General features: G+C 40.7%; 1 protein-coding gene across 5 annotated transcripts; it reads left to right on the top strand.

Moving 5' to 3' along the window:
* Positions 1-242: 242 nt before the first annotated feature.
* On the top strand, positions 243-21,181 carry LOC135097899 (uncharacterized). Of its 5 annotated transcripts, none has more exons than XM_064000011.1 (7): positions 243-960; positions 3,183-4,634; positions 6,430-6,582; positions 11,048-11,265; positions 17,826-17,945; positions 18,639-18,761; positions 20,204-21,181. In XM_064000011.1, exons 2-4 carry the CDS (start codon positions 4,388-4,390, stop codon positions 11,188-11,190), a joined length of 543 nt encoding a protein of 180 aa, XP_063856081.1. In that variant the 5' UTR covers positions 243-960; positions 3,183-4,387; the 3' UTR covers positions 11,191-11,265; positions 17,826-17,945; positions 18,639-18,761; positions 20,204-21,181. The 5 variants fall into 5 exon arrangements, with proteins under 5 accessions (XP_063856081.1, XP_063856080.1, XP_063856083.1 ...); XM_064000010.1 differs by having other exon boundaries at positions 17,826-18,005; XM_064000014.1 differs by having other exon boundaries at positions 247-960; positions 11,162-11,265; positions 17,826-18,005.
* Positions 21,182-22,353: the final 1,172 nt, after the last annotated feature.

The raw sequence follows: 22,353 nt of genomic DNA, 5'->3' as shown, positions 1-22,353 counted from the left end.
CCACAGGAAAATCACAATCACTAAACATTGTAGATTAAGAGAAAATATGCCAGTACTGATAATATTCTTTATTTTGAAAGAAATTCTTTGTTAATATTTAGATCCAAAAATTATCATTAGACAGTGTTATAATCCAGGAGTACGTGGGACCATTAGCAGAAATGTTCAAGAATAATTTGTGAATATAGAATGGGTGTAAACTATCAAGGACATTGCAAAATTATGCCTTATCATTAGGCGGAGGGCTTGTTCCGTGGGTGTCAGGCGGCCAGTACAAAGTGTGGCGTGGACACTGTTTAGTTGGGTTCTACTTGTTATACGGAACAATAAATAAATAATCAAAGGCAACCTCTTAGGCAGGGTAAAAATGCTTAAATTAACACAGAATACGAGCTGGCGCCTTCCCAATATTAGTCAACAAAAGAAAAATAACAATGTGCTCTGCCCACAAACATTCATTCTCTTACTGTCTTTCATTTTCCCTTCTTTTTATCTTCTTCTATCCAAGCTCTTTACCCTTCACCAACTTTCTATCTGTTCTGTTCTGTTGAGGTGCGTCTTCTGTGCATCCCCGGCCCGGCAGCAGACGACTCCAGGACTTGCTGAAAACTTTAGTGTGGCGTGGCGGCTTACAACGGGAATATGGAGGTGTGCATGCTTAGTGTGTACAGTTACTAGCAATGTATGTATCGCAATGTTGTATATGCAGTAAAAAATATTGTGTGCAGAGAAAAGTAAGCAAATATGAAGTATTACACGTATATTTGGTCCTTAAATAGTGATGGCCATGACTGACCGGGAAAGAAGCTCATTTTGGCGTTATGGCGTATTGAGATATTGTTAGTGTGTAAATAGATGGAAAATTTAATGTTTCATATACCTTGCTACTGAAAGTGCAGTAAACATAGCGAGTTATGCTATAATGGACATGTATCCGGTCCTCAACACAACGTACTCTGGGTAAGTCAGGGAACAAGCCCAAATTGACGTTATTGTGCCATACTGATATATTGTTTGTGAGTAAATGAATAGGGGGATTGAGTGCTGCATATATTTAATTCCTTTATGTGCAGCAGAGAGAGCGAGTCATGTTACAATGAACAAACTTGTGGTGGGATAGTTACGTATGCATGGATTTGAGGGTTGTGTGCTAAAAAACCTTCCACTATAGTGATCCACAGGTTCACGTGGAGGAGATATCGAGATTAAAATGGTGAACAGAAAAGTCTGGCTGAGTGTTTAGCAGTGGATGAGAGATGAATTAAGGAAATGGTTGGCATGCCAAGGAATGTTTGATGGGCGTGTCCCACAGAATTAAATGGAACTCTGGTCAGACCACAATGCCGTGATGAAAAAAAATATATATATCGTTGTTACAACACATTGGGGGAAAGTTATTTAAATAGTTGGACAGTAAGGTGTGTAGTAGAGAGGAATGCGAGAAGGTATGTGAAAGACAGAGAAGTGAGAGATAGTTGGGGAGGCCTCAGAGGATAAAGATGTTAAAAAGTATTCATTGATATGGTAACTACAAGGGAGTCTTGGGGATACAAGTTAAAAAAAAAAAGTGCATGGCTGAGATGGAGGTGGCTGTGGAAGAGAAGAGGGCCTATGAGAAAATGGTGCAGAGAAATGACTCAGAGGAAATTAAAATGAGGAGAAATTAGAGTGTAGGTCTTGGAATATGAAACTGAAGGAACTCATAAGAAAAAAATAAGATGAGAGTGGATGAGAAGTTTGGTAGAAAGCTGAGTGTAAGGAGATCACTGACAATAAGTTGTTCTGGAAGGAAGTGAAGAAAGAGGGGGGGAAGAAGAGCATGGAATTGTGTGAGAAGTTTGGTAGAAAGCTGGGTGCAAGAAAATTAATGACAATAACTTGTTCTGGAAGGAGGGGACAAAAGAGAGGGGAAGAAGAGTGTGGGATTGTGTGAGTAGAGAGAGGGTATAAAGTTCTTGTAAGCAGCAAGAAAGAAGTGCAAGTTACTTGGAGAAGACTTTGTCAAATGAATAAGATGACAGGAGAAGCAATAATAATTAGCATGTGTATAGAAGCAGGTAGAGAATGAGAGAAATTGTTAGGGAGATGAAGAAAACAATAGTTGTGATGAAGTGTGGCAAAGCTATAGACACTGATGGAATAACTATGGAGAAGTGATAGCAGACTGGATGATTTGAATTACGTGAATTGGCTTGGAAACAAGGAGGCAGGACCTGATGAGTGGATGGAGGCAGTTATTGTATGTTTATATAAAGGGAAAGGCTGCAGGAATGTACAAAAAGGTTACAGAGGGTAGATAAGTTTGCTTAGTGTGTCAGGAAAAGTCTGTGGGAGAGTCTTGACTCAGAGATTGATAGAAGTTATTGATAGAGGTGATGGTCGTTGGGGAACAGGAAAGTTTCAAGAAAGAAATGTGTTGTGGAGCATATGTTTGCAATCACAATTATAATAGAGGCATGCTAAGGTAAACATAAATATTACATGTACCATTCATCTAGAGAAGGCTTATGACAGAGTGGGTAGAAAAGCATTTTGGGATGTTCTTAAAGTTTGTGATGTAGGAGCACAGGTGTTAGAAGGAATGTGTGTGTGTGTGTGTGTGTGTGTGTGTGTGTGTGTGTGTGTGTGTGTGTGTGTGTGTGTGTGTGGAAGGAGAGCTTGGAAAGATTTACTACAGGAACAACAGTGAAAATGTGTAAGGTAGCTGAAACAATTTTCTCTCTCTCTCTCTCTCTCTCTCTCTCTCTCTCTCTCTCTCTCTCTCTCTCTCTTTGCTGCAGTGTTGCATCTCTTGGTATCTTTCATGCTAACTGCATGCCTCGCCACCTCTTGTGGTCTCATTGTACAAGGTTTTCTAGTATTCAGTCCACCTGCCAAGTGCATGAGTTAACCAGTATTTTCTTAATCTTCCCTTTCACTGGTAAACTCTGGAACTCTCTGCCAACTTCTGTTTTCCCATTCCTATGACTTCAGTCCTTTCAAGAGGGAGGCCTTATGCCACTTCTTCAATTTTGGAAATCATTTTGGCTCTTTTCTTCAGGAACTGGCACCTTAGTGTGCCTTTTTTTTTTTTCTTTATTGCCCTTGGCTCTTACATCAAAGAAAAAAATTCTATATTAGTCTCCCTCCTTCCCATGGCACACTTTGTGATTGTATGGTATTAGGATTACTAAAAATTGCAGATGGTGGCCCAGACAGAATCCAGTACACCTGCAGAGCAAAGGAAGGAGGACCAGTTCAGGTGAAAGTGGTCATATTCACCAGGGAGCAGAAAAGGAAAGTATTTCAGGATGTTCATGACTCCAGTAGAGGAGGAGTTCACATGGGCATCACTAAGACTATTGCCAAAACTACAGAGAGATTTTATTGCATAGGCATTAAGAAAGATGTAGTGAATTGGACAGGTGAGTGTGACTGACGTCAGAGATCTGAAAAGATGAAAACTGTAGCACCAGTCCTGAATCCTATTAAGAGTGAAGGCCCTTGGCAGATGGTTGATGTAGATTTGATGGGGCCCTAAAAGAAACTCAGTCTGGCAACAAGGACATCCTTACTTTAACAGACTTACACTCCAGATTTATAGAGGCATTTCCACTGCCTTCAAAATCTGCTGATCTGGTATGTGATGTATTGCAGAGTATTTTCCACTGTTCTGGTCCCCCAGAGAAAACCTTAACTGATCAGGGAAAGGAATTCTGTAATACATTAAATGACACTCTTTTCCATTGTCCAAGTGAAGCACCTTGTAACACTTGCTTGCCACCCCCAAACTAATGGCCAGGATGAGAGGACCAACCAGACGCTGAAGGGCTCTTTAATTAAATTGGTAAATGAGAATCAGAATGACTGGGACAAACACTCGGAGGCTGCTCTGTTTGGTATATGAACATCAATGCAAGCTTCAATAAAGTGTTCTCCCTCTTTCTTGAAGTTTGGTAGACAGCCAACACTGTTGAACTGCACCAAAATGATCTTCATGAAAAAGTTGATATTTTAGAATTCCCAAATTTGAGCCCCTCAGATGAGTCAGTGGAATCAAGAAAGAGTCGCTTGACAGCCATAAAAGAAAAAGTTGCCAGTCATGTTGCTAAAGCACAAGCTGAACAAAATAAATAATATGAAATGAGGAAAGCTAAAGGACATAAGTCATTTGACTTTAAGATTGGAATGAAAGTTGTTGTAAAGAATAATAAAAAGCAAGGAAGGAAAGGTTCCTGGCTTGAGGAGGACTGGCTTGGGCCTTATGACACACCCAGCATCTTAGATAACTCTGTACAAATCACCACAAATGGAAAACTCCTTCAAAATAAAACTGCATTAATTCACATTAAACTTTATAAATCCCTCAGTAGGTACTGCACAGGAGCATGCACAACTTTGTGGCCAAATGCTGCTGCCATCAGCTGCAGGGAGTGCTTCTGCTGTCTCTGTCTTTCCAGAATCCATGGCATCTGGGGAGGAGCCTGGAGAGGACATTCCCCCAGCCACAGACCATGCTGGTGTGAGGCAGCAGCCTGAGGTGCTCCTTTGTAAAGGATTGCACCATATCACTCCCCTTGAGGTGCTCCTTTGTGAAGGGTCGCACCATATCACTCCCCTGCCTCTCACCACTGTCAGTAAGGAATGCATTTCAGGTATTGTAAAAGTCCCCAGGTATGTAATGTGTATTGCAATTACCTAGGTCTGTGCTGTGCCCTGTAAACACCTTCATCCAACTCTTCTTTGCACTCTCCTATCCTTCTCTGTAACTTAACCTCAAGTTTCTTTTCTAACTGTTCTATTGCTCCAGTGACAGACAGTCACCATTCTTCTCCTAAGTCATGTTCCTCGGGGACCTGTCCTGTCACCCACTCTCTCTGCTGTTCATCAATGATATAACTGGTCACCATTCTTCTTCTCTCAGGGATCTGTCCTGTCACCCACTGTTTCTGGTATTCATCAATAATCTTCTAACTGGTCACCATTCTCCTCCTCCCAGGGATCTGTCCTGTCACCCACTCTTTCTGGTATTCATCAATAATTTTCTAACCAAAAATCATTGTCACGTTCACTCCTATGCTGGTGATATCACTCTGCATCTTTCCACATCTTTTTGTAGATGTCCAAGCATTCAGGAATGTAACAATTCACTCAGAGAAGCCACAGAATGCCTGATTTCTGACCTTTCTAAAACCTGTGATTGGGAGAGAGCAAAATTAAGTGTTGTTTAGTGCCTCAAGAATCCAAGTTTTACATCTAACAAATAAACACAACCTTCCAGACAACTATCCCTTCCTCTTCAGTGACCTTCAACTGTCCCCTCTATTACACTGAACATCCTCGGGTCTGTCCTTTACTAGTAACCTAAAATGGAAATTTCACATCTCATCTCTAGCTAAAACAGTTAAGCACTTCGAGTTGTCTCCACCAGTTTTCCTCACCCCCACAGCTGCTAACTCTGTACAGGGGCCTTATCCATCCATGTCGGCCTCGCTGCACAAGACCTTCTTTCTCTCACTTCTATTCTGTCCACCTCTCTAATGCAAGAGTTAACCAGTATTCTCAATCATTCATTCCTTTCTCTGGTAAACTCTGGAACTCCTTGCCTGCTTCTGTATTTCCACCTACCTATGACTTGAATTCCTTCAAGAGGGAGGTTTCAAGACACTTATCCATCAATTTTTGACTACTGCTTTGACCCTTTTATGGGACTGGCATTTCAGTGGGCATTTTTTTTTATTGGATTTTTGTTGCCCTTGGCAACAAAAAATAAATAAATAAATGTATGGTGTATGCCTCACATGTATGGGGGTACTCCACTCGTGTTGCTCAGCTGGTTAGGGTGGAATCAAAAGCATTTCATCTCATCAACTCCTCTGACTGACTGTCTTCAGACTGCCTGCCCCCCCCCCCCCTCTCTCTCTCTCTCTCTCTCTCTCTCTCTCTCTCTCTCTCTCTCTCTCTCTCTCTCTCTCTCTCTCTCTCTCTCTCTCTCTCTCTCTCTCTCTCTCTCTCTCTCTCTCTCTCTCTCTCTCTCTCTCTCTCTCTCTCTCTCTCTCTCTCTCTCTCTCTCTCTCTCTCTCTCTCTCTCTCTCTCTCTCCTGCAGTGTTGCATCTCTTGGTATCTTCTGTAGTTTCTTGCATGGCAGCTGGTCTTCTGATCATCTTAACTGTCTGCCTCTCCTCCTGTTGTGGTCTCGTGGCACAAGGCTTGCTACTATTCTGTCCACCTCCCAGTATTCTCAGTCTTACATTCCTTTAACTGTTAAACTTAAGAACTCCCTGCCTGATCCTGTATTTCCCCCTGCCTGTAACTTCAGTTCTTTCATGAAGAGGGTCTCATGACACTTATCAAATTTTGATAAATTTTTTCTTCATAATCATATTCTATTGAGATTGGCACCTTAATGTAGTCTTCTCTATATAAGTTAGTTGTCTTTGTCTTTCCAGAATCCTCAGCATATGGGGAGAAGCCTGGAGAGGACACTTCCCCAGCCACAGACCATGCTGGTGTGAGGCAGCAGCCTGAGGTGCTCCTTTGTGAAGGGTCACAGCATATCACTCCCCTGCCTCTCACCACTGTTGGGAAGGAATGCATTTCAGGTATTGTAAAAGTCCCTGTGTACAGTCTACAGGCCATCTAGGGAGGAGCCCTGAGGTGGCACTTGTAGATAACTGGATCCTTATTAAGGAGATAAAGATTTTCCAGAAGTGTTAGTGTGATGTGGATCAAGAAAACTTAAAATATTATAAACCTTTCTTTTATTTGTTTGATTATTTTGCTGAGTATTATTTTGTTCATGACTGATGTGGTAAGGAGGGGAGTAATCTCATAGTATCTCGTCTCTACACCTATCTAGTTTGGTCTTAAAAGCGTGGACAGTTACGGCATTGACAACGTCTTCACTGAGTTCATTCCATTTGTTCACACTTCTGTGAGGAAAACTATACTTCTTAATGTCTCTTCTACAGTTAACTTTCTTCAACTTCTTATTGTGTCCCCTTGTACTCTGTGTGTCTAAAGTTATAAAACACATTTTCCATACCATTTACCATTCTATAGGTGTTTATTAAATCTCTCTCTCTCTCTCTCTCTCTCTCTCTCTCTCTCTCTCTCTCTCTCTCTCTCTCTCTCTCTCTCTCTCTCTCTCTCTCTCTCTCTCTCTCTCTCTCTCTCTCTCTCTCTCTCTCTCTCTCTCTCTCTCTCTTATTTTCAAGGGTAGGAATTTCCAACATTCTTAATTTCTCTTCCTAGGTTGACTTGCTCAACTCTGGAACCATCTTAGTGACTGCTCTTTGTACTCTTTCTAATTTTATAATATTCCTCCTTGTATGAGGAGACCACACTTCCAGGCTTGGTCTTATCATGGAAATCAACAACTTTTTTATCATTTCTTTATCCAAATGTGAGAATGCCATTCTCATTCTTTTTAACAAATTCATCATCTTTCCAGTAATTTTATCAATGTGTCTGTATGGAGTCAAATTTTCAGTAACTGTTACTCCCAAATCCACTTCCTCTTTTGATTTATGTAACTTCACACCATCCATCTCATAATGATATTGTATTCTTTTCTTACTCTTACCAAACTCCATTACTTTACATTTACTTAAATTGAATTCCATTTGCCAAGATTTACTCCATCTGTTTATCTTATTTAAATCATCTTGCAGTACCAGTACCGGTACTGGTACAGGAACAGTGCGATTCCCACCATTGTGCGAGCCATCAATCAGTAGTCCATTCTAGATTAGACTTACCTTTAGGATTAATGTTAAGTATTTCCCCACCCCCTATGTACATTTTCAGTTTGTTAACTGCCTAAATAATAAACCGTTTATTATTATTATTATTATTATTATTATTATTATTATTATTATTATTATTATTATTATTATTATTATTATTAGTCATTTACATTTTCTATCCTTCTCATCAGCTTAGCATCATCTGCAAATAAGTCCATATAACTGTCTATTTCTTCATTTATGTCATTCACATACATTACAAACATTATCAGTCCCAACACTGACCCCTGTGGGACACCACTAGTTACTTTCAGCCAAGATGAATTCTGGTCTTGTATTACAGTTCTCATCTCTCTATCATCCAGATAGTCCTCCATCCACTCCAGCAGTCTTCCTCCAATTTTTCCATATTTTTTTATCTTCCATAGCAATCTTTGGTGTGGTACTTTTGTCAAACGCTTTCTTCAAGTCTGAGTAGACACCATCCACCCATCTGTCTCTCTCCTGCACAATGTCGACTACTCTTGAATAAAAGGACAGTAAGTTCATGGAGCATGATCTTCCCCTCCTAAATCCAAATTGACAATTTACCAAAACTTTATCTCTTTCCAAGTGTTCCATCTATCTCTCCTTTATTTTTCTTTCACAGTTTTCCTACAACACTAGTCAAGGACACTGGTCTATAATTTATTGGGTCTTCTTTATTTCCTCCTTTGAATATTGGTGTAATATTTGCTCTCTTCCAATCTTTTGGTACTCTTCCCTGTGATAGTGGTGTCACCACTAGACTGTGAATTTTATAAGCCAGTTGTTCTCTACATTCCTTCAATATCTAGTTTTATGGGACAAGAGGTATGCTGGTGCTATCCCATCTCCATATCTTTTAATATACAGTTTAGCCTTGAATCCATGTATACTTCTTGCATTTACTATTTCCTTATCCAGACTGTTCTATACATCTGTACTTCTTTGTGGGAAACTATATTTTTTTGATGTCTCTTTTACAAGTACTCTTCTTCAGCCTCTTTCCATGTCCTCTAATATCTCACGTATCCTAAACCATCAAGTCACTCTGGTCCACCTCCTCCACTTCCTCCTGTGCTTTGTATATAGCAGTCAAGTCTCCCCTTTCTCTCCTTTTTTCCAGTATTGGTGGGTGCAACTCTGCCAGTCTCTCTTCGTATGACAAACGACTCTTCGTACCATCTCTCAGCTTTCTCCAACTTCATTACATCCTTTTTCATGTAGAATGAGCACACTACAGCTGCATATTTCAGTCTAGGTCAAATCAGTGATATAATCATCTTCCTGATCATCTTTTCATTGTTATACTCAAAAGATGGCCTTATTCCTCTCAACAAATTATAGGCTTAACAAATTATAGGTTTCTCCTGTAGTTCTGCTAATGTGTTTCTCTGGGATCAAATTTCCACTGACCGTAACACCCAGATCGTTTTCCTCCTCTGCTTTACTCAACCTCTCACCATTCAACACATAATTTCCTTTTACTCTTCTCTCACTCTTTCCAAATTCCATTACTTTACATTTCTCTGGATTAAACTCCATTTCCCATCTATGACTCCACTCCAATATCTTGTTCAGATCCTCTTGCAACACTCCACAGTCTTCCTCACTCTCAACTCTTTCAGGAACTTGGCATCATCTGCACAGAAAGCTCATGTAGCTATTCACACTCTGTATCATATCATTCATATATGACTGGTGCCAGCACTGAGCTTTTGGGTACTCCACTTTCAGTTTTCCTCTGTGATGACTCCCAATCTTTTACCACGGTTCTCATCTCTCTCTCAGTCAAGAAATTCTCCATCCATCCCAGCAGGCCACCTCTCAGACCATCATCATGCTCCATCTTCCATGGCAGTCTCCTGTGTGGCACTTTATCAAAGGCTTTCTTCAGGGCTAAATATACACAGTCTGCCCACCCATTCCTCTCTTGTATTGTATCCACCACTCTTGAATAAAAACTCATCAGGTTTATAATACATGACCTCTGTCTTCTAAATCCAAATTGTTTTATCATCACTTCATTTTCTAGGTAATGCATTAATTTATCCTTCTTTAATCTTTCAGACATTTTACATACCACACTTGTTAGAGACACTGGTCTGTAGTTCATCGCCTCTTCTTGTTACCACCTTTATAAATTGGAATTATTTTTTACTCTCTTTCATTTAAGCAGGACTCTACTTTCATTTAAGGAACTCTCAGTAATACTGTGCACCACCCATGTCACCTGCTGATTGCATTCTTTCAGTATCCATCCCTACACTTTTTTGGGTCCAGGGGCCTTTCTAACATCTAGTCCCTCACACTGTTTCCACATGTCTTCCTCAGTCACCTGGATTTTCCCTGGACCCATTTTTTCACTCATCTCACTTTGCCCCACAAATATCCTCTCATTGTGAATGCTAAATGAAAACTCTTATTCATCATCTCTGCCATGTCAGCCAGATCCTCACACATTTGACCATTCACCTTCTTTGTTTTTCATTGTGCTCCTCACACACCTGAAGAATAGTTTTGGTTCCTCTTTACATTTGTCCATAACATTGTTCTCATAACTTGTCCTTTCTTCTGTAGTAACCCTTACACAGTCATTTCTTGTAGTGGTGTAGTTTTGCCACATCTTTGCATTTTTCACCTCCATCTATTCCATGCCTTCTCCCTCTCCTCCCTCACTACTTCATATATTCTTTTATAGCAGTCTTTGTGTTTTTATTTTCTTCTTATTGTGTTTATATCTTTCATATCAATCTTCAGTGTGGTACTTTGTCAAACGCATCCTTTAACTTTAACTTCACATCTTCTGTTATACCAGTCTTTGTTATATCTTATCTTTGTGTTTCCTTTTGGTACACATCTTTTCACTCCTTTCTTATATATACCTAGTGACTAATGCTTCCTACTTCTGCACATCTTTTGCTGTAATAAAGGCACTCCAGTCCATCTTACCAAAGTATCTCCTCATTTATTTGAAGTTAGTTTTACCATACTTAAATATTTCATCCTTATAATTTTCCCATCTACTTTCCTCTTCCTTTTCTTTGATATGAAACCTTACCATCACACAATCACTTTTTACTACAGGATGATTGTAGTTCATGTGTTCAACAATGTCCACTTCTCTTAATAATACCAAATTGAGTCTTTGTAGTGCCTCTCCTCCTCTGTGTGTAGTGTTTTCCTTGGGCTGGCTGGCTGGCTGGCTGGCTTTCTGGTTGGCTGGCTGGCTAACTAACTGGTTGGATGCTTGGTTAACTAACTGACTGGCTGGCTGGTTGGTTTTCTTGCTGATTAGCTGACTGGCTGGCTATCTGGCTGACTAGTCCACTGTGGGATGGCTGGCTGGCTGGTTGGCTGGGTGACTCCTCAAGGGCAGCTGTCCCATCTCTCAAGTGGCCACATTTTGCAGGCGTCCCCAACCCCTCCCGCCCTGAGTGAACACACCCCCAGACAAAGCCTCTAATGGGGCCAAGGGGAAGGGAGCAGCCTAGGCCCCTTGCAATGCTGAGAGAGGTATGTCATTTCACTGCCAAGAAGGAAAGTTTCAGCTTCATTTTGCATGTGGTTTGTGTTACTTTATGAACAGTTTTTTTTTTTTTTATATATACAGTTGGTTCAGATATCCTACATGTCAATTGTTTTTGCTTTATTTATCAGTGTGTTCCTATCTTATATCTCTAGTTTACATTGTTGTAGTTGACAGTGAGCAGTTGTGTTACATCTGCACTGTTTTACTTTTATTTGTCAGCAAGCCTCTTCATCTGATACAGTTCCTGCCAGTTTGAACTCATTTTGACTCTGCAAGGGAAGTATCCATAACTCCTCATTACTTTGAGTATGAGGAGGACAGTTTCAACTTCATCTTTATCTCTTGCTTTATCTTTCATTCAACAGTGAATCCTTGTGCAGGGGAGCTTCAGTTTTTTAACTTAATTTGTTCGTAAATGTCATTCCAAATCCAAAATGTTTGAAAACCGATACTATTTTCCCCACAGGAGTCATTCTAAAATAGATTAATCCATTCTCAGACTCGCATCCACCATGTCTTAGTGGGTAATGACCAACACTCCCGCTGCTAAGATGGCTGCTCCACAGCATCTCCAGCTTAGAATTTTTTTTATTCAGAAAAGCTGTATTGAAGGAACTTAGTGATACAGAACTCATCAAAAGATATTGTTTAGACCATGCTGGCATTCTCTTTGTCACCAATCAAGTGAGGGAAGCCTTACAGAGACAAAGAGGAACAACCCACTCATTGCCAAAATGAAGGTGATCATAACACTTAGACATCTTGCTGCTGGGAAAAGCTACTGGAAAAATGCAGTTGTGCAGTAGTGATGGCATTGTGGGTCATCGGGAGAGCCACAGGAGGCTTGGGATTACTCCTGAGCCCTGAACCTTGTTTGTTTACATTGAGGTTCTTCAGTAGGATCACATTTAACTTATTTCAAAGATTGAATTACTGTCTTACCCTCTGTGTCTCTCCTCCAAAGGAAATATTTATAGAAGCTATAAATTAGTAATAAATGGCAGCTTTTGTTACGTGTTGTAGTATTTGAAATCAAGTAACTTTGTTTGAAAACCAAATTATGGTACAGTAATCAAAGCAATTAGGAGTTAAAATTTTTGTTCAAAAACAGAGTTGTTCGGAGAGGGAGACATTCAGTAACTGAGGTTCCACTGTATACATTTCTTGGATTCATTTTATCACTGAGAAGGAAGTGTACATAATGACCTCATGTCTTCCACAAGTGGTGCACTGTGTTGTCTGGTAATGCAGCAGCCAGCTGTGGACCTCATGAGTGTTATCACCCCAGAGGTACTCATGGGGCATCACAGTGCATATTTACAGTGTAAGAGCACAGAGACCTGTGGTCATAACACGCTGCTTTATTCATCCCAGGCTTTGCCAGATTCTTGATAGATGACTGTGTGTGCCAGAAAAAAGCTGAAACAATGTTGCTTATCTTAGCTCTTATTATACATCATCCATTTGAGAGAGGCACAAAGTGAGTGTCCCAGCAACATAATACATATTCCTTGTAACTAAAGGAATCTATACACAAGAATGAGATTACCTCAGCTACCACTGACATGTTGGGATTGAAGGGTAAAATGAAGTGTGAGGTGGTATCAAAGCCCCAAGACTAGTTCCATAGTACACCAACAGGTGGCTGTACAAGGATGCATGTCTGATGGGACTGGACAGTGACAGTTATCAAGCAGTCTGCCAATTGGTGTCTTTTTGTGAACTTGGTGAGCCATATCACATGAGTTTTGTGGCCTCATGCTGAACTTCATATTTCATCATGAACTGCAAACAAGAGCAGAGTTAACACCAAATTGTGTGTCAAATTCAGCAGAGACCTTTGACATGATTTAGCACATGTGTGGCAAGGAAGCAGTGAGTTATGTGAGGTGCGTCAAGTGCCATGTATTCTTCAGGAGCAACAGAATATCTCTGGAAGATGACAAGAGGTCAGGATGATATTCCGTGAGCTCAGCCACTGAAAACATGGAAACGGTTGAGTGATGTGCAAGGGAATTGTTGGAGATCAGCGAAGGGAGTTGGTGTCAGGGTTGGTGCATCATACAGAACAGCTGAGGCAATCCCCAAGTTTGATTTGAATATGACCACATAGCTGAAAAATTTGTGCCCAGGCTTCTGATCTCCAAACAGAAGGTGTGCCAGATGACCCAACCTTCACATTGAGGGTCTCCACTGGGGACAAGACCTGGATCCACACTTCATTTGTAACTTCTTCCTAAAGATAAAGGAAGCTGTGGGTGAAAAGGATGCCATCTTGACACCATGAAATGAGAAAGGATGGATCTAAGTTTGAAAAGTCAGACTTAAAAGGGAGATAGGAAGGAATTGGTTTTCAGATGGAGTGGTAGGTGAATGGAATGGACTCAGTAATCAGGTTGTTGGTGTTGGTTCTTTAGGAGTTTTAAAAGATTTATGGATGGGGATGGTAGATGGAAATAGGTAGGTATATTTTGTGCAGGAACTGCCACGGGTAAGCCTTATGACTTCTGGCAGCCTTTCTGATTTCCATATGTTGTTATCCTGTGTTCCATGGAAGAGGTTGAGCCTGAGTCACAGAAGGTGCTTAACATGCTTTAAGAACAAGACTTACTGAACACATGTGAGCAGTGACAGCGGGGCTGGGACCACTTTATTGGTGGTCAAGGTGACTGTTTTGAAGGAGTGATGTCCAAACTTAATACATGGATAAGTCTTGTAACATTTTGATATCAGTCGTCTTGTATTCTAAATCTAGCAGTTAGTATTGCAGTGCCATACATTGTACATGTTCCTCCACACTCACCTCTTTTCCTGCACAGAGTAGTGATGTGTGGAGTAGGATGGTGGTTTTGAGAGAATAGTTCCGTACATCATCTGTTCTGCTGCAATAATCTGAAATACAGTAAGGTGGTGTGGACAAATGGTAACAATGAAAGTGAATGAATTTGTAAATGTTTATGGTTTCTCCAAATATTGGTGCCACAAATTCCAGTGAATTTCATGTGAAATAAATTATTGGTATGTGGACTAATAAACTGCTTTATATGAGGAGTTCTACAAAGACCAAGATTTGGAATGTGATCTTTGGAGGAAGTTGTCTGATCTTTTTTACTACTCTGGGCAAGTTTGTATGAATGAAATGAAGGAATGCTAGAGGGAGCCAGCCAGTGAGGTGGATACTTGCTCTCAGTGGGTGAGTACTGGGGGAGAGGTGACAGGGAAGGCTCTCACCACACTATATTACAACAGAACAAGTAGAGATGAATAGGCAAGATGCAAGCACGAAGGCACAGCTTCAGAGAACAATACGAGGGACCCATCAGGTCCATAAGCCTTCTGAGGGCAGCAAGGTTATGGAAAGCATCACTGGGAAGGATCTTAATGAGTAGCATGAAGTAGTTGGAGGGTAGAGGAGAGAGAGGAACAAGCCCTGGATCTTAATGGGTAGCATGAAGTAATTGCTGCTGTTGCTCTTTTGGCCAATCAAAGTGTTTCCCACCTCTGGTCTCATCTCGAGTACCAGCTCACTCCTTCCTGATTTCAGTGCTGCCAATGCCCATCTTCACTACCCATGACACAGTGCTGCTAACGGCATCCCCCCTTCGTAACGTAGTTTTAGGAACATGAGCATGTTGAAGTTGTTAACTTTCAAAATCAAATGTAGTTATTTTAATTAAAACAGTACTTTTCATTAGTGAAGAGACAGGATAAACATTGAATTTCAATTTTTTGAAGATGTTTCTAAGTTTTCTAAGATCAAGATAAAAGTAAAGGCTTGGATTTTTCTTTTTTTTACTTAAAATATCAATATTGTTATCACTACTATCAGAATTTTGGATTTATAGATTTATTGGTTATCAGTTATTGGCGATAAATTTATCACCAGTTACTGAATTATCAGTTATCACCGATAACATTATCATCATTGTTTTATTATTTATTGTGATAAATTTTTTATTATCATTGCCAGCTATGCAATTGAGTGATTGCTTTATAGGGTTTACCACTATTTCTTTATAGCAGATATATAGTACTGTGCCTTCACTTGATGATGCAGGTAATGCAAACTTGAAAAGTCAGTAAACAAGTAATGTAATGAAGGTTGGGAACCAATGGTTTAGGACAAAAGAAAGAGTGAGGATTGTATGTCTCCATAGCACATACTATCACCTTTGTTATGCGCTCAGCACACAGAGATGGGTACCCTATGACACAGAAACAGTAGTCATTCCAAGGCAAATCAGCATAATACCTACTTGGCTCCAGTAGGCACAAAATGACAAAGGCACCTCCACTTTGGGGAATCCTGGGGATGGATTGGAAGGATAGGACAAGATGCAGATACGAGGTTGTGATTGGAGGAGCCCAATGGAGATGATAGGATGATAGCATAAGCAGAAGGGTTAGAGGTGAGAAAAAGGTCAAGAATGTTGGGCATATCTCTAAGACAATCAAGAATACAAGTAGAGTGTTGTACCAGTTGCTCTAGGTCATGGAGGATAGCAGAGTTAAAGGCTAGTTCACCAGGATGGTCAGTGAAGGGAGAGGAAAGGCAAAATTAGTAATGAACATTGAAGTCTCCAAGAATGGAGATCTCTACAAAAGGGAAGAGATTCAGAACGTGCTCACTTTAGAAGTTAAGTAGTCAAAGAATTTTTATAGGAAGAGGAGTTACTTGTAGGTGAGAGGTATACAGCACAGATAACTTTTGTTTTAGAGTGACTGTAGTCATAGCCAGACGGTGAAAAATCCAGAAGATTCAAGAGTGTGGGTATAAGAGCAAGTTAAGTTGTTGTACACATAGTTGCAACATCTAGCTTTGGACAGAAAATGATAGAGAAAGTAGGGGGGAACAAAGAAGGGGGTACTGTCAGTTGCCTCAGACACCTGTGTTTTTGGGAGGAAAAGATGAAGTTTAGTAGAGAGGTTGTGTTCTACAGATTGAAAAGAAGATGTAAGGCCACAAATGTTGCAGAAGTTATTGAAGAAAAAGTTGAGGGTGGTGTCAAGACACTCACCAGAAGAGCAGTCTGATCTGGGGACATTTGTCCTGGGGACTCCGAGGCTGGTGTAGGAGTCGCCATGATAATTTTGAATTTTGAGTGAAGGGTGTGCATGTATTAGGTGCATGTAGAGTTGTGTGAAAGAACAGAATTTTTAAAAGGCAGGTTGTGAAATGTTCAGTGAGGTCGCAGCTGGCTGTTCCATCTCTTTTGTCTTTCCTTTTTGGAACAGCTTTGTGGTGTGAAGGGATAGAGTAAAGATAAAAAGATTTGCCCATCTGTATACCAGGCCAAAAATGTGACACAGGATGGCCTAAACAAAGCTCCACACACTCATGCACACATCATTCACACTCTTAACCCTGTTGGTCTCTGGAAGAAAGACCAGAGTAAAAAAGATAAATGAATGAAAAGCAATAGTTGTTAGTGCGGTGATGGTCAGAAGTCAAGCTTCCTGTGCCTTGACATTTCCTTCAGTCTGGAGTTGTCTGATCTGCTCACAGTCTCCTCACAAAGTCTGGGAATAGATTGGTCCTTAGACTTGAGACTAGAGGAAAACACATAATCAGGAAAGTGAGTGCAAGAGTACACTCGGCTAATGACCTCAACTGTACAAAGATGACCAGTGTGCAGGACTCTCTTGTCATCACACAGCCTCTGCTCACACTGGCTGCCTGTGGGACTGCTGCCTCATTTACAAAGACCCACTATATTTGATTTTTGACCTCTTGTTTTGTTTTATTTTATTTATTTAATTTATTGGGTTTGTTAGTGTGTCTGTTGCTAGTAGTTCCTTTTATGGTTATTTGATTGATTTTCTTCTCCTGACCTCTGCTTTTCCTTATTATTTCATGGTTCCATTTAGATTTGCAGTTATAGGAGTATTATTTGTAACAATAATGGTGATAATAAAAATAGTTATGATAGAGAGTCCCAATTAATGACCATAACAAGCTCTCTGTTATAAATATTTCTTGCCATTAATAAAAAAAATAAAGTGTGCATTATTTTTTGTTTGTTATTCATAATTGCATTGAAACTAGGACACAAAGAATGTACACCAGCATGCACACAAATGCTCACAGTGAGTGAGTGAGTGAGTGAGTCATTCAGTCAGTCAGTGTTTGATGCAGTACCACCAAAGTGAAATATCAGCAAAATAAGTCATGTACAATAATACACAGTGCACAATAGATAATACATGCTACATAATGAGATGATACATAACACTAAATACATATAAAAATACATAATACAAAAGACAATACATAAACACTACATAATCAAATTCTTTTTTTCTTTTTTTTTTATGTAGGAAGGACACTGGCCAAGGGCAACAAAAATAAGTGACACGTAGTGCATATCTACCTTCAGCTCATACAAAACAACAACACTACCAGTACAAGATACCTAATTAAATAAAGGATACACACACCGGCTCCAATAGAGGATACCTAATTAACACACCTGATCCAATAGAGGGTACCAAATTAACACACCTGGTCTAAGTCAAAGCCTTACCACACCTGTACTGTCCTCAGGTGCAGCCAGCAAGGAGGCAAGTGGCTCATCTGTCAGTTCTAACCATGAGGAGCTGGTGTGCACCTACCACGCCCACAGCCACACCAATGGAGGGCCAACGACACCCAAGTCTGGCCGGTGTGGGTGGGAGTGCAGCTGAGAGTGGTGGTGTGATGAGTGTGGAGGCTTAAGGCTTATAGGTGATGTAAGAGATTAGCTAAGATGTGGCTAGTGCAAAACAGTGTTGAGGTGGTAGGTGGTGTGGCTGGGTGGTGTTGCCAGGGTAGGGGGGGAGGGGTGATGGTGTGGCAGGGAGTGATGGCATGGTAATGGAGTGCTGTGATGGAGTGTTAAGCAAAAGTGCACTCATGTTTATTTATTGACTAAAGGTGATGCTGGGAGTGTGGGAGGAGGATCCCTTAGGGAACAGTAAGAGAGAGAGAGAGAGAGAGAGAGAGAGAGATGTAAAATAATTTGTCATTTCCTGTGATTTCTTGTGATTTATGACTGCAAAATTTACAGCTAAGAATTATAAAAAAAAGGAAAATCATGAATCTTGAGAAATGCATTGAAAAGGAAAAAAATAAAGATTACAGTTCATTGCAGTGCAGAAGTTTTGATGTACAAATATTTCTGAACATTCAACAATTCTCTTCACATATTTTCTTAATATTTTAATGTGATGACATGTGACCCTAGCTGTGGTGCCTTGAAAGCAATTAGTCAATTCATTCATTCATAAATTGCAACCCATCTTTTTATACTGTGCCACTTTTCACTATATAGAGGACAGACAGCCATCACCACCACACATCTGCTCCTTTCCCCTGCAGGTGTGGTGACAAGTAGTGAGGTCACCACTGAATCTGACACACCTGCTGAGCCTGACCTGGTGTCTTTCTGTGCTACCCTGGGCAACAACCGAGCCCTGCGAGTCCCTACCCTCTTCAAGCCAGGTCAGTCATGGTCAGGGAAAGCTCAAATATTTCAGAACAGTGCAGGGATTATCTCCAACACAAATGGAGACCTGCAAAATGTACCTGTCTCCCTCTATATACCAGACAGGCAATCCCTCATAGGGTGGCCCAGGCAAAGCACTACACTCTCATACACGCATCATTCATACTCTTAGTTCTGTCACCTCCTGGTGGTTAGCAGTCATCTCGTAGACCACTCTGCTACACCCCAGGAACTTAGGCATAGCACATCAGGTCATATACTTGGAAAATAAAGTGAAAATACTTGCTCCTGACAAGCTTACAAAACCAATAGTGCACTTGTGAACTCCTCCTAAACTAAGGAGATAAAACACTGTTATATTAGGTGCCTAAGATTGAAAAGTAGATAGACTAAAGCACTTACTGTTTTGTGCCAGTTAGTGTGGAGTTAACACTTGGAGATTGAGAAAAGTACAAGGGGAAGAGACAGTTCACTTCTTAGCCTGGTCTGAGTGTACCATTGTTTGAGGCAGGTGTTAGGCTGGCATGTATATGGATGGACAGGAGAGACAAAGCAGCAGGAATATGGCTAGATTTAAAAACCGTGAGGATTAAGATTGTTTTCAAATTGAGTGGTAATTGAATGATAATGAGGTTGTTAATGCCAAGTAAATAGTGAGTTTCAAAAGATTACACAAATTTATGAACCAGGGTGATTGATCAAAATAGGTAGGCATGTTCAGGGACTGACTGCCCTATGTAGGGCTGATGGCTTCTTGCAGCTTTTGTTGTTTTTGTGCTCTTATGTTCTTATAAGGGAATAAAGTCTTAATGAGTAATGATGGAAGAAAAAGACAAGGTTAGTCATCAGGACCAATAAACTGGCATTGGCACTGGTGGCTCTTGGTTTGCATAAGTTGTTTTACATTAATTAGTTTAATGTGACTTAAAATATAATAAATTAAGACCTTTCACTGCATTAAGCAACAATTTGCAGCACTAAGAAGTATGTATGAAATCTTTATAAGCATGTGCAAAAAAGAAGAGCATGAAAAAGAATAGATTTTGCAATTTTTGGTGGTGTAGTGTAGTGTTTGGGGTAGATCAGCAACAGACATGCCAGAGTGCTGAGTGACTGAGGAAAGATTTGACAGACAGCAGGGAAAGGGTTCATTGAATTTACGTGATCTTTTCACCTCGGCACGACCCGTCGCTGTGCTTACATAAATATTAAGGAAATTTGTTTCCTCTTTTTTTCTGCATTTTTGTTGTTTCAGCTTTTACATTTAAGGTTGGGGTTAATAAACAAAGATGAACCATATGAATTAGCATTATTCAATTATAGGTTAGGTTAGGTAAGGTTATCACAGTGAAAGGGTTAAAAGAAATCCATCCATATGTTCCCTTATTTACCCATATGTTTGCACCCCAAGCTGACTAACCACCACCCTGCCCACCAGACGGGGACTACCAGACTGTGGCTGACATGGTGGGTGGCAGTCACTCCATTACAGAGTCAACTACCAGTCACGAGAAAGTTTGGACGAGGCCAGAAGTGCGTCATCCCACCGCAGGTCACGGGGACAGGAACTGCAGGCCAGGCAGGGTCACTGTCCCTCCCACGGCGACCCGGATTATAGCTATGCTCACCCTGTGAAGAAGCAGTACCTTCCCCCACCCCTCCACTGTCCTCCACTGACAGCAACAGGTGTATGAGTTAGTGATAGTGAGGTCACTGACAGACAGACTCGCCAAATTGTTCATTAGTAAAAGTTCCATGGCCACTAAGTTTGTAATCTGCTTCTGTGTTTGTATCTTTCCAGCCTTTTTATTCATTGATGTACACTTTTGCCTTTCACTGCTTCCTCCTGTAATCCATTCTATATCTTTATATATTTACATGGAAAGATATGTTTGCATTATTTGGACATTCTCTCTCTCTCTCTCTCTCTCTCTCTCTCTCTCTCTCTCTCTCTCTCTCTCTCTCTCTCTCTCTCTCTCTCTCTCTCTCTCTCTCTCTCTCTCTCTCTCTCTAATATTGAGGTTCATCTCTTGTCCATAACAAAAGGGCATTTCTGTCTGGTTCCTCAGGTTGGTTGACTAACCCTAAAGCTGCAGGGGTTTTCACACATTTCTCCATTCCATATGTCTCTACTCCTTTGTGGAAAGATGTGTGTTATTTAGGAAGCTCTCTTCTGTCCAAGTTTCTTTTCATCTTTATCATCATGTGTCAAGTCATCCAGTTCTGGCACTATCTTAGTGGCTGTTCTTTGTATTCTTTCAAATCTCTACATGAAACATCACCGAATTAATTAAGCTTAGCAGAAATTATGTAATGTGCCCTACTGATGCTGGTGTGAAGGTGAGGTGTTTGTAGTGAGCCGTGTGATGCCTTCCCCAGTGCTGAATATGGAGAGAGCAGCCAGGCAACACCATACACTGGAGTTTTCTGAGGAGGAGTGCGACCACCCCTTCATCAAGCAAGGTTAGTGTATGGGACAGCCTGTACAGTGTGGATGGATGGATGGATATTGGAATGCATGTACAGGTGGGATATACTGTATGTTCATGTGTGGTTCAAATTCACAAATAGTATTAAGAAATTGATAGATGCTCTCACACACTGGTTGGTCTACAGTATGTACAAAATATTGTCAGCTGCAAGACCTTCTTTTGTGGCCATTTCCTTACAGTTAGGGGTTGGCACCACGTACAAGTTTCTGTCCCTTGCATCTTCCTCAGTGCCTCCCGTCCTTTGTAGCTCTGCCACGTTTCCATGCCTCCATTTCACTGTCTTTCCCTCCATCTTCTTCCCTTGACTGTCTTTTTTTCAAGCTCTTTCAATCAGATCCTGGTCTTCTCTTCTTACTGTATGTTCATGCATGCTTCAAAATTCACAGCATGATAGCCACAAGCATGGTAACACTAGTGGTGACTGATGCTCTCACTCCCTGATTGGTGGACAGTAATTGCAAGATATTGTTAACTGCAAGACCACAGGTGAATGAAAACAATTCAGATGAAGAGAACAAAACCATTATATTACTTACAGAGAAACTAGGAACAGACTGGCTTCTTCCTTCTTGCACCTTTCCCAAGACATGAAGGAGACAGATCAGCAAGTTCCATGAGTGTCTGTGGCTTTGAATCATTTCATTCCTCCCTGATACCTGTCTGAAGTTTTGTAGTGTCCAGGCTGCCCTCCTCTGCCTGTGCCTCTCAGTGATCGGTTAAAGATCAGGGGAATGGGGTGGCCAGTGCTCTTATGAGTCCAGCAGGCAGTTGTGATTTTTTGGTGTGTGTGACAATGCACATTTCAAATGGCCCAAGGAACAAGTCATGCAAAAACTCTAAATGATTGTTTTGATTTTTTTTTTTTAATTTCTAGTTGAAAACACTGAATTTCCTACACCATAATTAACTAAAGGAATCATTCCTTGTCCATGGCACACATGTTTGCCATGACTACAGGACACAGACACAGTGGTCCAAGACACTTGTTGCCAGCTTGTCATACCCATTGTAGTTATTTCCTGGCAGGTGTACCAAAGCTTTTGATGTGTACAGGTAGTGAGGGATTTTTTGGGAGAATGGCATCTGTGAAAGTGAG

This window comes from Scylla paramamosain, unplaced genomic scaffold (genome assembly GCF_035594125.1).
Source record: "Scylla paramamosain isolate STU-SP2022 unplaced genomic scaffold, ASM3559412v1 Contig36, whole genome shotgun sequence".
Classification (NCBI taxonomy): domain Eukaryota; kingdom Metazoa; phylum Arthropoda; class Malacostraca; order Decapoda; family Portunidae; genus Scylla; species Scylla paramamosain.
Note: the sequence above shows the minus strand (reverse complement) of the source record. Positions and strands in the feature narration are given on the sequence as shown.